This window comes from Anomaloglossus baeobatrachus, chromosome 2, assembly GCF_048569485.1.
Source record: "Anomaloglossus baeobatrachus isolate aAnoBae1 chromosome 2, aAnoBae1.hap1, whole genome shotgun sequence".
NCBI lineage: Eukaryota > Metazoa > Chordata > Amphibia > Anura > Aromobatidae > Anomaloglossus > Anomaloglossus baeobatrachus.
Window position 1 is genome coordinate 519,089,682 of NC_134354.1, and position 17,275 is coordinate 519,106,956.

At 40.8% G+C, this 17,275-nt stretch overlaps 1 protein-coding gene across 2 annotated transcripts in view; it reads left to right on the forward strand.

Moving 5' to 3' along the window:
• ALCAM (activated leukocyte cell adhesion molecule) overlaps nucleotides 1-17,275 on the forward strand; it is a 199,171-nt gene that overhangs the window by 142,088 nt on the left and 39,808 nt on the right. For both annotated transcript variants that reach the window (XM_075336567.1, XM_075336568.1), the window contains exons 7-10: nucleotides 2,448-2,575; nucleotides 8,483-8,612; nucleotides 12,711-12,823; nucleotides 13,925-14,057. In XM_075336567.1, coding sequence (XP_075192682.1) covers nucleotides 2,448-2,575; nucleotides 8,483-8,612; nucleotides 12,711-12,823; nucleotides 13,925-14,057 — 504 coding nt within the window. The remainder of the gene's footprint in view (nucleotides 1-2,447; nucleotides 2,576-8,482; nucleotides 8,613-12,710; nucleotides 12,824-13,924; nucleotides 14,058-17,275) is intronic.

Genomic DNA, 17,275 nt, shown 5'->3' on the forward strand with positions numbered 1-17,275 from the left:
GCATGAATTGACATACCAGGTATTAGCACACACAGCAGAGCAAAGTGGAGTGAAGATCAGTTCATGGGAAAGTAGAGTGCATGAATTGACATACCTGTGGGAAGATAGACATGGTGATTAGATGATGGCAGATGATAGATGACCAAGTGCATCATAATATCTCTGGCCTAATTCAATGCATCATACTTATATGGTGCATACTTGTATTGGTGCAGACGAAATGTCTTGTGCAGACATTTAGTTGCCCCACTATATACACATACAAGTGCACTCAGCTGTGAAGGGGTGGGTTGCAAGACTAACCCCTTGATCACTCAATCAAAAAAAAAAAAAAAAAAAAAAAAAAAAGGTGCAGCTTAACATAGGCAAAATAAACAAAGGTCATAAAAGGGGGGTGCAAAACAGGGGGGGGGGAGATCACACAGATGCTGGAGGATGTCAGGAAGATATTGAAGCAAAGAAAGAACAGGTCAGATATAGTGGGAAAGTAGAGTGCATGAATTGACATACCAGGTATTAGCACACACAGCAGAGCAAAGTGGAGTGAAGATCAGTTCATGGGAAAGTAGAGTGCATGAATTGACATACCAGGTATTAGCACACACAGCAGAGCAAAGTGGAGTGAAGATCAGTTCATGGGAAAGTAGAGTGCATGAATTGACATACCAGGTATTAGCACACACAGCAGAGCAAAGTGGAGTGAAGATCAGTTCATGGGAAAGTAGAGTGCATGAATTGACATACCAGGTATTAGCACACACAGCAGAGCAAAGTGGAGTGAAGATCAGTTCATGGGAAAGTAGAGTGCATGAATTGACATACCTGTGGGAAGATAGACATGGTGATTAGATGATGGCAGATGATAGATGACCAAGTGCATCATAATATCTCTGGCCTAATTCAATGCATCATACTTATATGGTGCATACTTGTATTGGTGCAGACGAAATGTCTTGTGCAGACATTTAGTTGCCCCACTATATACACATACAAGTGCACTCAGCTGTGAAGGGGTGGGTTGCAAGACTAACCCCTTGATCACTCAATCAAAAAAAAAAAAAAAAAAAAAAAAAAAAGGTGCAGCTTAACATAGGCAAAATAAACAAAGGTCATAAAAGGGGGGTGCAAAACAGGGGGGGGGGAGATCACACAGATGCTGGAGGATGTCAGGAAGATATTGAAGCAAAGAAAGAACAGGTCAGATATAGTGGGAAAGTAGAGTGCATGAATTGACATACCAGGTATTAGCACACACAGCAGAGCAAAGTGGAGTGAAGATCAGTTCATGGGAAAGTAGAGTGCATGAATTGACATACCAGGTATTAGCACACACAGCAGAGCAAAGTGGAGTGAAGATCAGTTCATGGGAAAGTAGAGTGCATGAATTGACATACCAGGTATTAGCACACACAGCAGAGCAAAGTGGAGTGAAGATCAGTTCATGGGAAAGTAGAGTGCATGAATTGACATACCAGGTATTAGCACACACAGCAGAGCAAAGTGGAGTGAAGATCAGTTCATGGGAAAGTAGAGTGCATGAATTGACATACCTGTGGGAAGATAGACATGGTGATTAGATGATGGCAGATGATAGATGACCAAGTGCATCATAATATCTCTGGCCTAATTCAATGCATCATACTTATATGGTGCATACTTGTATTGGTGCAGACGAAATGTCTTGTGCAGACATTTAGTTGCCCCACTATATACACATACAAGTGCACTCAGCTGTGAAGGGGTGGGTTGCAAGACTAACCCCTTGATCACTCAATCAAAAAAAAAAAAAAAAAAAAAAAAAAAAGGTGCAGCTTAACATAGGCAAAATAAACAAAGGTCATAAAAGGGGGGTGCAAAACAGGGGGGGGGGAGATCACACAGATGCTGGAGGATGTCAGGAAGATATTGAAGCAAAGAAAGAACAGGTCAGATATAGTGGGAAAGTAGAGTGCATGAATTGACATACCAGGTATTAGCACACACAGCAGAGCAAAGTGGAGTGAAGATCAGTTCATGGGAAAGTAGAGTGCATGAATTGACATACCAGGTATTAGCACACACAGCAGAGCAAAGTGGAGTGAAGATCAGTTCATGGGAAAGTAGAGTGCATGAATTGACATACCAGGTATTAGCACACACAGCAGAGCAAAGTGGAGTGAAGATCAGTTCATGGGAAAGTAGAGTGCATGAATTGACATACCAGGTATTAGCACACACAGCAGAGCAAAGTGGAGTGAAGATCAGTTCATGGGAAAGTAGAGTGCATGAATTGACATACCTGTGGGAAGATAGACATGGTGATTAGATGATGGCAGATGATAGATGACCAAGTGCATCATAATATCTCTGGCCTAATTCAATGCATCATACTTATATGGTGCATACTTGTATTGGTGCAGACGAAATGTCTATTTGGCACAACATAATTGTGTACTTTATTTTTCTAGACCCTACAGAGAAGGTGACGATACATGTGCAGTCTCCCAAAAAAACTATAAAAGAAGGCGATAACATTACATTGAAGTGTATAGGAAACGGCAATCCACCCCCACAAGAATTTCTGTTTTACCTTCCAGTAAGTGATTTCTAGATCTCTTAAATGCTGTAACTTTTGGGCATGGAATATTGTGATTTTCAACCGGTTATCAAATTGTGTAAATATATCCCGTGCCTAATGTTTAACAGAATGTGTCGTCCAGAATGAACCAAGTATGTGTGTGTGTGCACGTGTATATAATCTATCAAGATTTTATAAGATATATGTGTATATACAGTGCTGTGAAAAAGGGTTTGCCCATTCCTGATATCTTATTCTTTTGCATATTTGTCACACTTAAATATTTCAGATCACCAAACTTAAATATTAGGCAAAGATAACACAAGTAAACACAAGATGAAGTTTATAAATGAAGGTTTTTATTATTAAGGGAAACCAAAATCCAGACCTACTGAGCCTTGTGTAAAAAAGTGATTGCCCCCTCAAACCTAATAACTGGTTGGCCCACCCTTAGCTGCAACAACTGCAATCAAGCGATTGCAAAGACTGGCACTGATTCTTTTAAAACGCTCTTGAGGAATTTTAGGCCAACTCATCTTTTCAGAATTGTTGTAATTCAGCCACATTGGAGGGTTTCCAAGCATGAACCGCCTTTTTAAGGTCATGCCAAAGCATCTCAATCAGATTAAGGACAGGACTTTGACTAGGCCACTCAAGTCTTAATTTTGTTTTCCTTAAGCCATTCAGATTTGGACTTGCTGGAGTGTTTTGGATCATTGTTTTGCTGCATAACCCAAGTGCACTTCTGCTTGAGGTCATGAACAGTTGGCTGGACATTCGCCATCAGGATTTTTTGGTAGACAGCAGAGTTCATGGTTCCATTTACCACAGCAAGTCTTCCAGGTCCTGAAGCAGCAACACAGCCCCAGATGTCACACAGATGTAATAAGACATGTGCCTTCCAAAAAGTTAAACTTTTGTCTCTTCAATCGACAGAGTATTCTCCTAAACGTTTTGGGGGTCATCAAGCAAAACTGGGGATCATCAAGCAAAATTGAGATGAGCCTTTATGTTCTTTTTTTCACAGTAGTGATTTTCATCTTGGAACTCTGCCATACAGCCTGTTATTGCCCAGTCTCTTTCTTATGGTGAAGTCATGAACACTGACCTTAACTGAGGCCTGCAGTTCTTTGGATGTTGATGTCTTTTGTAACCTCTTTGATAAGTTGTCACTGTGCTCTTTGGATAATTTTAGTCAATCGACTACTCCTGGGGAGGTTCACCACTGTTCCAGGTTTTCGACATTTTTGGCTAACTGGCTCTCACAGTGGTTCGTTGGGAGTCCCAAAGCTTTACAAATGGCTTTTCAACCTTTTCCAGACTAATAGATATCAATTACTTTGTTCCTGAATTTCTTTGGATCACAGCATGATGTGTAGCTTTTGAGGATGTTTTGTCAGGCAGGTCCTATTTAAGTTATTTCCTGATTGAGAACATGTGTGGCAAGTAATCAGTCCTCGCTGTGGCTAGGGGAAATACAACTCAGCTTCCCAAAGATGTGATTACCCACAGCTCGTTTATGTTTTAGGGGAGGCAATCACTTTTTTCACACAGGGCGCTGTAGATTTGGATTTCTTTTTCGCTTAATGAAGACCTTCATTTAGGCTGTTTCTGTACATTGCATTTTTGTGGTGACTACAAAAATGCATCCTGTGGTAAAAAAAAAACCACATCTTGTGGCGAAAAAAAAAACCACATCAGAAACACGAGTTTTTCATGCGTTTTTTGACCATGTGTTTTTGATGCATTTTTTGATCATGCGTTTTTGATGTGTTTTTTTTTTTTTTATCACCGATGGGTGATAAAGGGGAAAAAGCAACATGCTGCATTTTTGTGGTCACCACAAAAATGCAACCCAACAAAAAAAGCAATGTGCGCATGGCAAATCTGATATGAAGTAGACTTTGCTGGGGAAGGAAAAGTATCATTTTGTAGTCACCATACCACAAAATGCACCAAAAAAAAGCATCCAAAACTGCAGAGTGTGCATGGGGCCTTATAATCTGCATTTTGTGGTTACTTGTGTTATCTTTATCAAATATTTAAATTTGATTGGTCATATGAAACATTTATGGCTGCTTTCACACTTGCGTTGTTTTACATCAGTTGCAATCCGTCGCCTTGAGGAATTACGGTAACCGGCAAAATATTTTGCAGGAATCAGTTTATTCCTCATAGACTTCTATTAAGGACGGATTGCAACTGAAGGTCTCGCGTTGCATCCTCTCCGCGGTAGTTTTGTGACTGACCGTCGGGTGGGAGGAATGCAGAATGTAATGTTTTTTGTTGCTGTGAAAAAACACACTCTGTAGGATTCCGTCGCAATCCCTCAAGAGGCATCATGAATGTCTACGGTGCTGGATTATGTCGTCATGCGTCACGCCACGGATTCCAGTGCAGGATTCCGTCACGTTCTACTGAGCATGCTCAACTCCTGGACTTTCTCACTCTCACTTTCCTTTACACTTCACAATTACTTGCTATTTAGTGTTGGGATATCCCATAAAATCCCAATAAAACACATTTAAGTTTGTGGGTGTAACATGAAAAAATGTGGAAAAGTTCATGGGGTCTGAATACTTTTCAAGGTACTGTATATAAATAGATTTTTTTTTTTTTCTAAATAACGCTGTTTATTTTTAAAATTTGGAATTTTTTTTCCACTTTGACCACTGTTCTTTCAGGTAATCCAGGTATTCATTACCCACAGTGGGTAGGCTCTAGCCTATTTTTTGTACAAAAGCATCTAAAATGGGCCAGCAAAGATCCCTGTAAAAGGAGCGGGAGGTGGGAGGAGTGCGGTTGTGACAACACATATTGTAAATGGTGGAACTGTTGTTAATGTACGCTATATAGAGGAGTTACCAATCATTGCAATCATGCCTATGCCTGAAAGAATAGCAAGTCTAAAATTGAACCAGAGGCCAATGTGTAAATTGCAAGCTTTTCTTTTAACCCCTTCACGACATCCTGTGTACTGTGTAAGGCTAGGTTCGCACACTGCGTCTTTTTGACGCTGCGTTTTTGTGCGTTTTTGGCCGCTAAAAACGCACAAAAACGCACCTGCGTCGAAAAAACGCGGGTGCGTTGTTGACGCGATTTGGTGCGTTTTTGGCTGCGTTTTGCTGCGTTTTTGATCTCTGCGTTTTGCTGCGTTTTTTCCAATGCATTGCATGGGGGGAAAACGCAGAAAAACGCAGGAAAGAACTGACATGTCCATTTTTTTTTTTTTTAACTCAAAAACGCAGGTAAAAAAAACAGATGTGTGCGGACAGCAAAAATGAAAACTCATAGACTTTGCTGGGGAAGCAAAGTCCTGCAGTTTTGAGGCCAAAAACGCACCCGAAAAACGCGCAAAAACGCACTGTGCGCACATAGCCTAAGTCGGAAGCAGGTGTATAGAGTGGGCTCACTGGGTGCGCCGCCCATACTCAGCAGGTAATGGCTATGTATTACAGCTAGGGCCTGCCTCTAATAATCGCTAGTAGAGCTCTGCTCTGATTATTAACCTGTTAAATTCCACTTTCAAAGTCAGACAGCAGTATTTAACATGCACCGGCATGGGGATGCATCATTCTAAGCTCCCATGTGTGCGCCCATGATGTGATTGCGGGTCACCAATGGATTGCTATCAAAGCAGGGTGTCTGCTGAAGGCCTCCATGTTTGTCATGCAGCATGTGGCCGAGCTTCATAAGAGACTGTGATTTCTGCTATATACCACAATGCTGTCTTATAGCACAGTTGATCAGACGATTATAGGTTATAGTCGCATAAGAGGAATATTAAGATCAGTAAAAAGTAAAAAAAAAAAAAATATGAAAACATAAAACATAAAAGTTCAAATCACCACCTTTCGCCCATTTAAAAATAAAGATAAGAAAAATATTTTTTTTTTAAAAAATACATGTATGTGGTATTAATATAAAAACAATTAACCCAACCGGTAAACTCTGTAAACAAAAAAAAAGTTTTTTGCTTGCTGCAATACCACAAAAATTGCTGTAAGAAGCGCTCAAAATTTCCTGAATCCTCTTTGCTCCCACTATGCTTGTGACCCATTCCTGGCTCCTCTTTAGCACTAGTTTAATTAGAGTCAGTTCAATAATGTCTCAACTTTATCAGCCGGCAAATTTCCTATACAGACAAACAGCTGCTCCTTGTTTGAGTGTCATATTTATCTATCTATCTTACATCCACCAATCCAACACCAGCAGGGAGGAAGTAAAGGGCTGTAGTAATTCATGTCTTCTCCTACCGTGCCTACATAGTGTTCAGGTATGTTAGGGAATTGAGGGTATTACCTGTAGACTAGTGCAAGTATGCAAGTAGTATCCTCAGCGGATTCCACCATAAGGCAATGAATTTGATTTTTCACGTGTTATGCAAATAAAGCAGACTCTTCCATGCCCGACCTGCTCATTTTATTGTAGAAATGCTGCGGACCCTCTTCTGTGGCTCTCATCACGTTTAATGCAGTGCAGGTGGTATTCACAAACCTGCAGTAAATGTAGTGGTGAGATCCATGGCTTTACTTTCTGATATGTGTGGCCTAAGGGTATGCTCACACAAGTGCAATGTGACAAAATCTAACATTGCCCTCGGCTCCATGTTAGACAATGTTGCAGCTCAGATCAGCGATTTTTTTTTTCTCAGCCCTAAACGGACTGAAGAAAAAATCGCAGCATGCTGTGATTTTCTGCGAGAGCCGTATCACTCGCACTCATTCAAGTGAATGGGTGCGAGAGAAACATCGGACTGCACTCGGATGTTATCCCATTGCAGTGCGATATACGCACAGGCTGACAATGGAGGAGATGGGGGGATTATCCCCTCCCTCTCCTCCGCAGCGCCCGCCCTCAGCTTCACAGTCACATGACACTCTGCTGACGCTCGAAGCAGAGCATAAGGCTACCTTCACACTTGCGTTGAACGGCATCCGTAGCATTGCGTTGTGTGACGCATGCAATGGATGCGTTGCATATAGTGGCACAACGGATGCTACGGATCATACAAAATAACGCAATCCGTTATAGGTTTTTTTTTACCTTGACTTTACACATCTGGGCATGCACAGTTGTGTAAAGATGGATGCGTTAACGGAATCCGTCAAATGACGGATTCTAATGGAATCCGCCACCATAGGCGTCCATTATAAAAACAACGGACGCCAACAGATTCCTGCAGGTTGCGTTTTTTTTTACACTCCGCAAAGCGCAGAAAAACGCTACATGCAGCGTTCCATCCGCCCGACGGTCACTGACGGTCAGCGACAAAACAACTGATGCACCGCGGGGCGGATGCAACGCAAGACCATCCGTTGCTATCCGTAGCTAATAGAAGTCTATGAGGAATAAAACGGTTTCCTGCAACGGTTACCGTATTTCCTCAAGGCTGCAGATAGCAACGGAAGCTGTCCAACGCAAGTGTGAAAGTAGCCTTAGATGGGGGTCATTAGCATATCACGTCCGTAGCTCTCGCATCGGATGCCATACGCTAATGTGTGCAGACTTACATTGATATTCAGTAGGGATCCAAGGATGGATCATCTAATAGCCCCATCTTAAGGACCACCTTATCTGTAGGGCTCCTTATTTTTTTCCTTCAGCATTATTCTTTTCATTTTATCTGATTGGATACTGCATACAGCACTTTATCCTACAGCTATTATTATATTTGTCCAGTTATTTTACTTTTTACTTTTTTTTTTCTTACTATGCAGTAGGATCCAAATGATCTCAATTTTGTGATATGTGACATGACAGGGGATGCAAATACTATATTCTTTGGTCACAGAAAGCAACTTTTACTTTTTATTAGTTTCCAAACGTCCGTAAGCAGAATAGCTAAATTTTGTTCCGATATTTTCAGTGATTTACTTCCCTCTTTCATCAGTCTTTGATTTTGCCCCTCTATTTTCTTTATAGGGGCAAGAAGAAGGTATACGCAGTACAAGTGCCTACCTTATAACGGACATAAAGAGGAACGCGACAGGGGATTACAAATGCTCATTATTAAACAAAGTGATGATCGCCTCCACAATGGTCACCGTGCATTGTAAGTAAATGTCATTCCGTTCTGCCGTGTAAACATCGAGACGGGTTATTCTGAACATTGTTAAGAATGAGATTCTGTCTTGCAATAAATATCTCCGATTTTTCGGGAGAATGTGCTTGTTTTTGTAATATGTAGATAATATTGGAATTGAGGTCATTGCACAGTGGCAAACATTATGGAGTTTTTCCTCCTTAGAATAATAAGAAATTTCATTTAAATGGAATGAATGTTGATATGTTTACAGCAGAACATGGCTTATGGAGCTTGTATATATATTGCCTACTTCTTCCTGCATATAAATATTTAATACCTTTTTATTTATAGCTATTTTTCTTTTTATGTATTTTGGTATATTTTTTTTTTTCTGTCGCCTTTATGAATCACTGATACTAAATTTAACCTTTCCCAAAAAATAAATGCATGCAAACTATTTCATTGTTGTCTTTAACAAGAAACAAATCTCCCCAAGCTATTACCTGTCATGTCAGTGTAGATGTGATACTAATAGTCCCTGCAAGTACGAGACGCAGGACAGAATCCTCACACTTTGTGGAATGCGGCTATTATACGTCACCTGAAAAAACAGGTTTCAAACACAAGTGCAACCAAATATATTTTAGGCTACGTTCCCACGATGAGCCTTAGGTGAGTTGTGAATGGTGCAGTTTTTCTGCAGAATTTGTGCACCCATTATTAAAATTAGGTTACTTTTATATGTGTTGTTCAGTACGGTTTTTTACATATGTTTCTACAGCGTTTTTGACGCTGCAGTTTTTGTCTCTAATTGGTATGTCATGTTTCAAATAAAGTTGCTTTGTTTTTGATACATCCTGCTATTTAGCTTTGACAAAGCATTAATAATATACTCATGTGCCAGTTACATATGTTTTTGATGCTTTTCCACATTGGAAATGCATGTAGGTTCAAGTGAACATGCATTTTATTCTTTGAAATCTCAGGTGTTTGTATGCATAGGCGTCAGGTGGGCGGGCTTTTCAATGTGTGACAGTCTTTCCTCTATGACTGCATGAAGAGCTAGCTGTCAATCACTACTAGGACCGTCCGCTGGACTCATCCATACAAACTCTAGAGATTTCAGTGAATAAAATGCAAGTTATACTGAATCTTTTCCCACACACCTATTTATCATTTTATATTTTGTCTCCTGTATACCATGCTGTTCACAGACCACACTAGTGCAACATGACAGGTTCCCTTTTAAATGATACTATCCTAGAGCTTTTTAACAATGAAATAATGTGTAGCTGTAATTCTTATTAATTAAACATTGGCAATACACAATAAATTGTCAATTTTTTTTCACATGAGATAACTGACACTCAAAATCTAAAATGATTTAAAGAGGATTTACAGTTCTGCTTAGGATAGGCCAGCAGTATTATTCACATTTAGCAGCTGCTTGGTGCTTCACTTGTACACAGCACTGTTCTATATTTTAAGCAGTGGCTCTGCTTGGGATAGTAACCCAGTCTGATTCAAAAAGCCAAGGATCTGACGCCAGGCACTAGAAAACCGGTTGTGTGCCTACAAGAAAGGTGCTGTGTCTAGTAGAGGAAAGGTGCTGTGCCGACCAGAAGAAGGGTGCTGTGCCTACTAGAGGATTTGTGCTGTGCCTACTAGAGGAAGAATGCTGGGCCTACTAGAGGAAGGGTGCTGTGCCTGCTAGAGGAAGGGTGCTGTGCCTACTAGAGGAAGGGTGCTGTGCCTGGTAAAGAATAAGGGATACACAGTGCTCTTAGGATCATCACAGCCCCTTTAAACAGCTGAATGGTAGGGGTGCTGTGTATGCCACTATAAGTATTTGGAAAGGCAATGAGTTGAAATGAACATGATAGAAATGCCAGGTAGGGAAATGCAACTGATATCAGGTTCAGTCAAGATCATTATTGAATATTTGTAAATCTATTGAACAAATGACTACACATAGTGCCTTATACCTACAGGTAGTGCACTATACTTACAGGTAGTGCCCTATACTTACAGGTAGTGCATTATACCCACAGGTAGAGCCTTATACCTGCAGGTAGTGCTCTGTAACTACAGGTAGTGCTCTATACCTACAGGTAGAGCCTTATACCTACAACTAGTGCCCTATACCTACAGGTAGTGCCTTATAACTACAGGATGGTGTCACGCAATGGGCGTGGCAAGCATGTTCAGACCAACCAAAGTCTGACTCATGAAAACTTCACCTCAAAAACACCACAGACAAGGGGGACACCGGGGAAGCAATAACAATGGTGGGCCCTGGTTCTAGTGAGTGGGTAGATGGACACCTACTCTCTAGAAACAGTCCCTACTCTCCTAGCCTGTCCCTACACAGATTCCGGAACTGTTGCCGAGCAGCACCCTGAGTTCCTGGGAAACACTACAGATGCCCCAACTAATCAGAGGCGGGTGAGATTCACTAAACCCACCACTGCAGTAAATGGACAAGAGGGTAAGGGAGACAAATGGGATAAATAACCAAAATGGAGAAGATATAACTTCAGGAGAATCCACAGCAGCTCCTTCCACCAAGACGACTTTCATACAAATGGGTTTGTATAGTCAGCAGAGTTTGCTGGGAGACCTAGCTATATAAACACAAGGGGGTGTGGCTACAGTACAGCTACAGCTGACCTTAACTGCAGGAGAGGTGCAAGCAGAAAAACTGACATTAACTACTTCAGGACCAAATGAAACAAAACCACATTTAAATGCAATGTCCCAGATAGAGATAAGGGGCTCCAGTCCTCAAGCTGCCATTAGAATCCAAGAACAGGAAGATGACCATGGCAATTGGTTCATTATGCAGTTTTCTGCCCTGTATTCATGCAGAAAACATTTACTGCACATCCAGCTAATAATGAACTATTTTAGGTTAATGGATTTAAAAAGGTGGTTATTTGCTATGGAAATGCAATCTATATTATGGTAGAAACAATGATTTAACTATAGGAAGAGACTAAAGCTGGGTTCACACATAGCGATAGCGACCACGACGTCGCTGTTACGTCACCATTTTCTGTGACGCAACAGCGACCTTGTAAGTCGCTGTTATGATCACTGCTTAGCTGTCAAACAGAGCAGAAGCAGCAGCGATCATAACGACACGCGTCGCTGTGCTACATGAGCAGGGAGCCGCGCACACCACTTAGGAGTGCAGGGAGCCAGCGCTAGCTACAGTACACATCGGGTTAATTACCCAATGTGTACTGCAGCTACATGTGCAGAGAGCGGGGAGCCGCGCACACTGCTTAGCGCTGGCTCCCTGCACTCCTAGCTACAGTACACATCGGGTTAATTACCCGTTGTGTACTGCAACTACATGTGCAGAGAGCCGGAGCCGGCACTAGCAGCAAGAGCGGCGGACGCTGGTAAAGGTAAATATCGGGTAACCAGGGAAAGGTCTTCCCTTGGTTACCCGATGTTTACCCTGCTTACAGCTTACCGCAGCTGCCAGACGCCGGCTCCTGCTCCCTGCATGTGTGCGTCACAGCGGGTGAGCGACGACCAAAAAATGAAGCTGGACATTCAGCAACGATCGACCTCACAGCAGGGGCCAGGTCGTTGCTGGATGTCGCACACAGCGACAGCGAAGGGACGTCGCTGCAACGTCACAGAAAATGGTGACGTAGCAGCGACGTCGTTGTCGTCGTCGCTGTGTGTGACACCACCCTAACTGTAGTGTTCTTCATTGTGGCTAAGATAATTGGTCTTGTTACTGTTTTTACCTAGACAAGCTTTAAATAATGCTTTTATTTCAATGAACTATCCAGAAATATAATGAAATCAGATTGACCAGATGTAAAGCAATAGTGCCCCTTAATCCGACCATCCCCAAAGCCTGTGATTTGGCCCTCGGGTGGATTGTATCTAATAGATGTTAGAAGAGATTTATTGTCCCTTAGCTGTGTAATCTTGGTATTGTGATCATGAATTATGTGCTAGGTGTCCGAAACGGAGGACAGTGTTGAAAACTTTAAGACAAGTTTAATTTTACTGCGTACAAATGAATGTTGCTAAACATAAAAAAACATGTTTCTACAAAGTGCGTTTTCCTCCCACCTATACTTTTCTGTTCTTGTCTTTTAGACTTAGACTTGTCCTTGACACCTACTGGAGATATAACCAAGCAGATTGGAGACAGTCTGTCCGTGTCTTGCATTCCTTCTGCAAGCAAAAATGTTTCAGTTACATGGATGAAAGTGAGTTTTATTCCCTTTTATGGCTTCACAAACATCTGTTACACATGCAAATCTAGGCTAGAAAATCCTTAAATTGTGGTAGAAATGAATACCCTTGTGCAGAAGAATGTGTCCTTAGGTGTGGTAGACAGAAACAAAGGACAAATCTGCCATAGTGTATAGTATACAGAGTATTCGTGTTATTATCCATATGTAACTTTCTGTTAATTGTACATATTTTAATTGTGTTTTTGTAGCATTTTTTTGCTGTTTTTTAATGCAAATTAAAAGCTGATTTTTTTACAGTACCAGCAAAAGCTATTAGATTCCAGAATCTCATACACAATTGCTCTTTTTTCCTTACTGAATTGGAAATCTACTACGTTTTTGAAAACTGCTTTCACCATTTTCTCACTGTAGAAAACAATGGCGAAGTGCAAAAAAACCTCAACAATTCATTTTTGGCGAATAAGACCAAGTATATTAAGCCCCCGTCACATTTAATGACTTTTCAGTGATCCCGACAACGATTCAACCCAATAAGGATCGCTGGTAAGTCGCTGCGTGGTCGCTGGTGAGATGTCACAGTCAGATCTTCCCGACGACTCTGAGTCGTCAAGAAGGTCGTTGGTAAGGCGTCAAACACACCGATGTATCCTACCCAGCAGGACCTCGACGATCAAAAAACTGTCCAGGCCATTCCGACACGACCAGCGATCTCACAGCAGGGGCCTGGTCGCTGCTATGTGTCAAACGTAGCTAGATCGCTGGCGAGGTCCTTGTTGCGTCACAGAATCTGTGACTCAGCAGCGATCTCGCTAGCCATCTCGCTATGTGGGAAAGTACCTTAAAACATGTATTATAGGCAAATGAGACACGCAATCTGCATCACCAAAAAACTAAGCTTTATAAGCAGCTTCTTTACTGCCAGCAGCAGCAAAGCAATGTGTGAACAAAGCCTTAAAGCTAGTTTTTGTGTGAATTTAACACAGTAATATTCTTCATTTAATTACATAGAGCCTAGACATTTTATTTAAAAGATTTAACTATTTATTTTTTAAAGAGCTAGAATAACAAGAATACAATGATGCTATTTTTGGTTTCTTTTGTTTTCTTTTCCAGAACCAAAAGATCCTTTCACAACCAACTTTTACAAATCTACAGTATCGAGATTCGGGTGTTTATGAGTGTGAGACTAGCTTATTGGAAGTTGATGGTTTAAGGAGAAAGAAAACGTTAAGACTAACTGTAGAAGGTTGGTAGAACTGCTTATATAATAATACACGCCTTAAAGGAAATCTGTTAGCAGGTTTTTGCTACATAAGCTGAAACATGCTGTAAGGGTTTACACAGAAAGTTCAGGCATGCCTGTGTTGTCACAGTCCAATCTTTTGTTTATTTGCTATGTTTGTTTTAGCAGCTAGACCCTTATCATTGCTGTGGCTAGCTGGCTCATGCCATGTTGTGCAGCATGCCTTGCCCAGCGATAGACACCTCACTGTCAATGTACAATCTCTATAGAGAGCCTGGCGTGTGGGTGGGGACAACTCTCTCAGCTCTGCTACATGGCTAAAGTTAAAAATGCACAATGTGTCAGAATGGCTGCAGCCAGTAATCTAATTGATACATTGTTAGATTCAGAGTCTCCTTGCCTACATTTTGCTGCTCCCAGATGAGGTCACGAAAACCAGCTGACAGATTCCCTTTAATAATATGTATTTAGATCTCTTGAAATCAGATTATTCTGGGTGAATTGGGCAATAGCCTCCATTCAAATAATGAAAAGTGAAAAGCTTGAGCTCCACAGGAGGTTTGAGAATGTCGGCTGATGAAACCTCTTGTTTCCCTGCATTCGCTTGTTTATTCAGATAAATATTTAAAATCCGATTCTGATTCTTAATGATTTTGATGAAGGTAATAACCACTTCCTGACGCAGCCTATTTTAGATTTTGCGGTTTTGATTTCTCCTTCGCCTAACTTTATTATTCCATCGATGGCTTTTTTTCTTTTTTTGCTGGACGCCTTGTAGTTATGAGAGACACTATTCATTTTGCCAGAAGCTGACCTGGAAAAGAATTCTAAATGCAGTGAAATAGTGAAAAATCACAATTCTGAAATAGTTTTAACTGTTTTTTTTTTTACAGTGTACACTGTGCTGTAAATGTGATCTGGAAAAATCATTCCATTAATAATTATAATTAATGATCTAAAATTAGTATTTTTTTACGTTTTCATTTTAACCCCTTCATGACCACCAATACGCCTTTTTACTGATCAGCAATACACTACAGTTCAAACGTTTGAGGTCACCCAGACAATTTTGTCTTCTCCATGAAAAATCATACTTTTATTTATCAAATGAGTTGCATAATGAATAGAAAATATAGTCCAGACATTCACTAGGTTAGAAATAATGATTTTTAGTTGAAATAATAATTTTCTCCTTCAAACTTTGGTTTCGTCACAGAATGCTCCTTTGCAACAATTCCAGCTTTGTAGACCTTTGGCATTCTAGCTGTTAATTTGCTGAGTTAATCTGGAGATATTTCACCCCATGCTTCCAGAAGCCCCTCCCACAAGTTTGATTGGCTTGATGGGCACTTTTTGCGTACCATATAGTCAAGCTGCTCCCACAACAGCTCAATAGGGTTGAGACCTCGTGATTGGGCTGGCCACTCCATTACAGATAGAATACCAGCTGCCTGCTTGTTTCCTAAATAGTTCATGTATAATTTGGAGGTATGTTTTGGGTCGTTGTCCTGTTGCAGGATGAAATTGGCTCCAATCAAGCGCTGTCCACATGGTATGGCATTGCAAAATGAAGTGATAGCCTTCCTTATTCAAAATCTCTTTTACCTTGTACAAATCTCCCACTTGACCAGCACCAAAGCAACCCCAGACCATCACATTACCTCCAGCATGTTTGACAGATGGTGTCAGGCACTCTTCCAGCATCTGTTCAGTTGTTCTGCGTCTTACAAATGTTCTTCTGTGTGATCCAAACACCTTCGATTTGCCTGTCCATAACACTTTTTTTCCAATCTTCCTCTGTCCAATGTCTGTGTTCATTTACCTATATTAATCTTTTCTTTTTGTTAGCCAGTCTCAGATATGGCTTTTTTTGCCACTCTGCCCTGAAGGCCAGCATCCCAGGGTCGCCTCTTCACTGTAGATGTTGATACTGGCGTTTTGCGGGTACTATTTAATGATGCTGCCTGTTGAGGACCTGTGAGGCGTCGATTTGTCAAACTAGAGACTCTAATGTACTTGTCTTGTTGCTCAGTTGTGCAGCAGGGCCTCCCACTTCCCTTTCTACTCTGGTTAGAGCCTGTTTGTGCTCTCCTCTGTAGGGAGTAGTACACATAGTTGTCGGAAATCTTCAGTTTCTTGGCAATTTCTCGCATGGAATATCCTTCATTTCTAAGAACAAGAATAGACTGTCGGGTTTCACATGAAAATTATCTTTTTCTGGCCATTTTGAGAATTTAATGGAACCAACAAATGTAATGCTCCAGATTCTCAACTAGCTCAAAGGAAGGTCAGTTTTATAGCTTCTCTAATCAACAAAACTGTTTTCAGCTGTGCTAACATACTTGCACAAGAGTTTTCAAGGGATTTCTAAACATTCATTAGCCTTCTAACACAGTTAGCAAACACAATGTAGCATTAGAACACTGGAGTGGTGGTTGTTGGAAATGGGCCTCATACTGTACACCTATATAGATATCGCATTAACAACAAGACATTTGAAGCTAGAATTGTCATTTACCACATTAACAATGTATAGAATATATTTCTGTTTAATTTATTGTTAGCTTCATTGAAAAAAAAAATGTGCTTTTCATTCAAAAATAAGGAAATATTTAAGTGACCCCAAACTTTTGAACTCTAGTGTATAAGTGAATAGCACCCCCCACCGGGGGAAAATGCAGCAGCTGTACATTACATCCGACACCCTGCTGCATCTGTCACAATCATTGTTTTCACCAACCATGGCCGTTTAACTCTTTAGATGCTGCTGTAGGTAGTGACAATGCCATCTGGATGGTTAGCAGAGTGTGGGGTCTCTTTCCTTAACCCTGTCGGCATGCTGAAATCATGATTGTGTGGTCCTGATGGTGGTTATGGCCCTATGGCCAGATAAATAGTGGCCTGTTTAGATCTTAGCAACATTATAGTGTTAAAATTAACATTTTTCTTTCCTGTCATGCCACTTTGCATTCATTGCTGAAAAATAGCTGAAGGGTTAATCTACCTGACAGCACTTTTTAATATGTTGACTGGTGCCGTTTTAAAATGGTATCACTTTTAGGGGTTTTCCAATATATAAGGCCCCAAAAATCACTTCAAAACAGGATAGGCCCCTAAAAATATAAGTTTGTAAATTTCCTTGAAAAAGATAAAAAAAAATGACTGCTCAATAGTTAAACTTTCTAACATCCTAACAAATTAAGGTCATTTGACAAATGGTG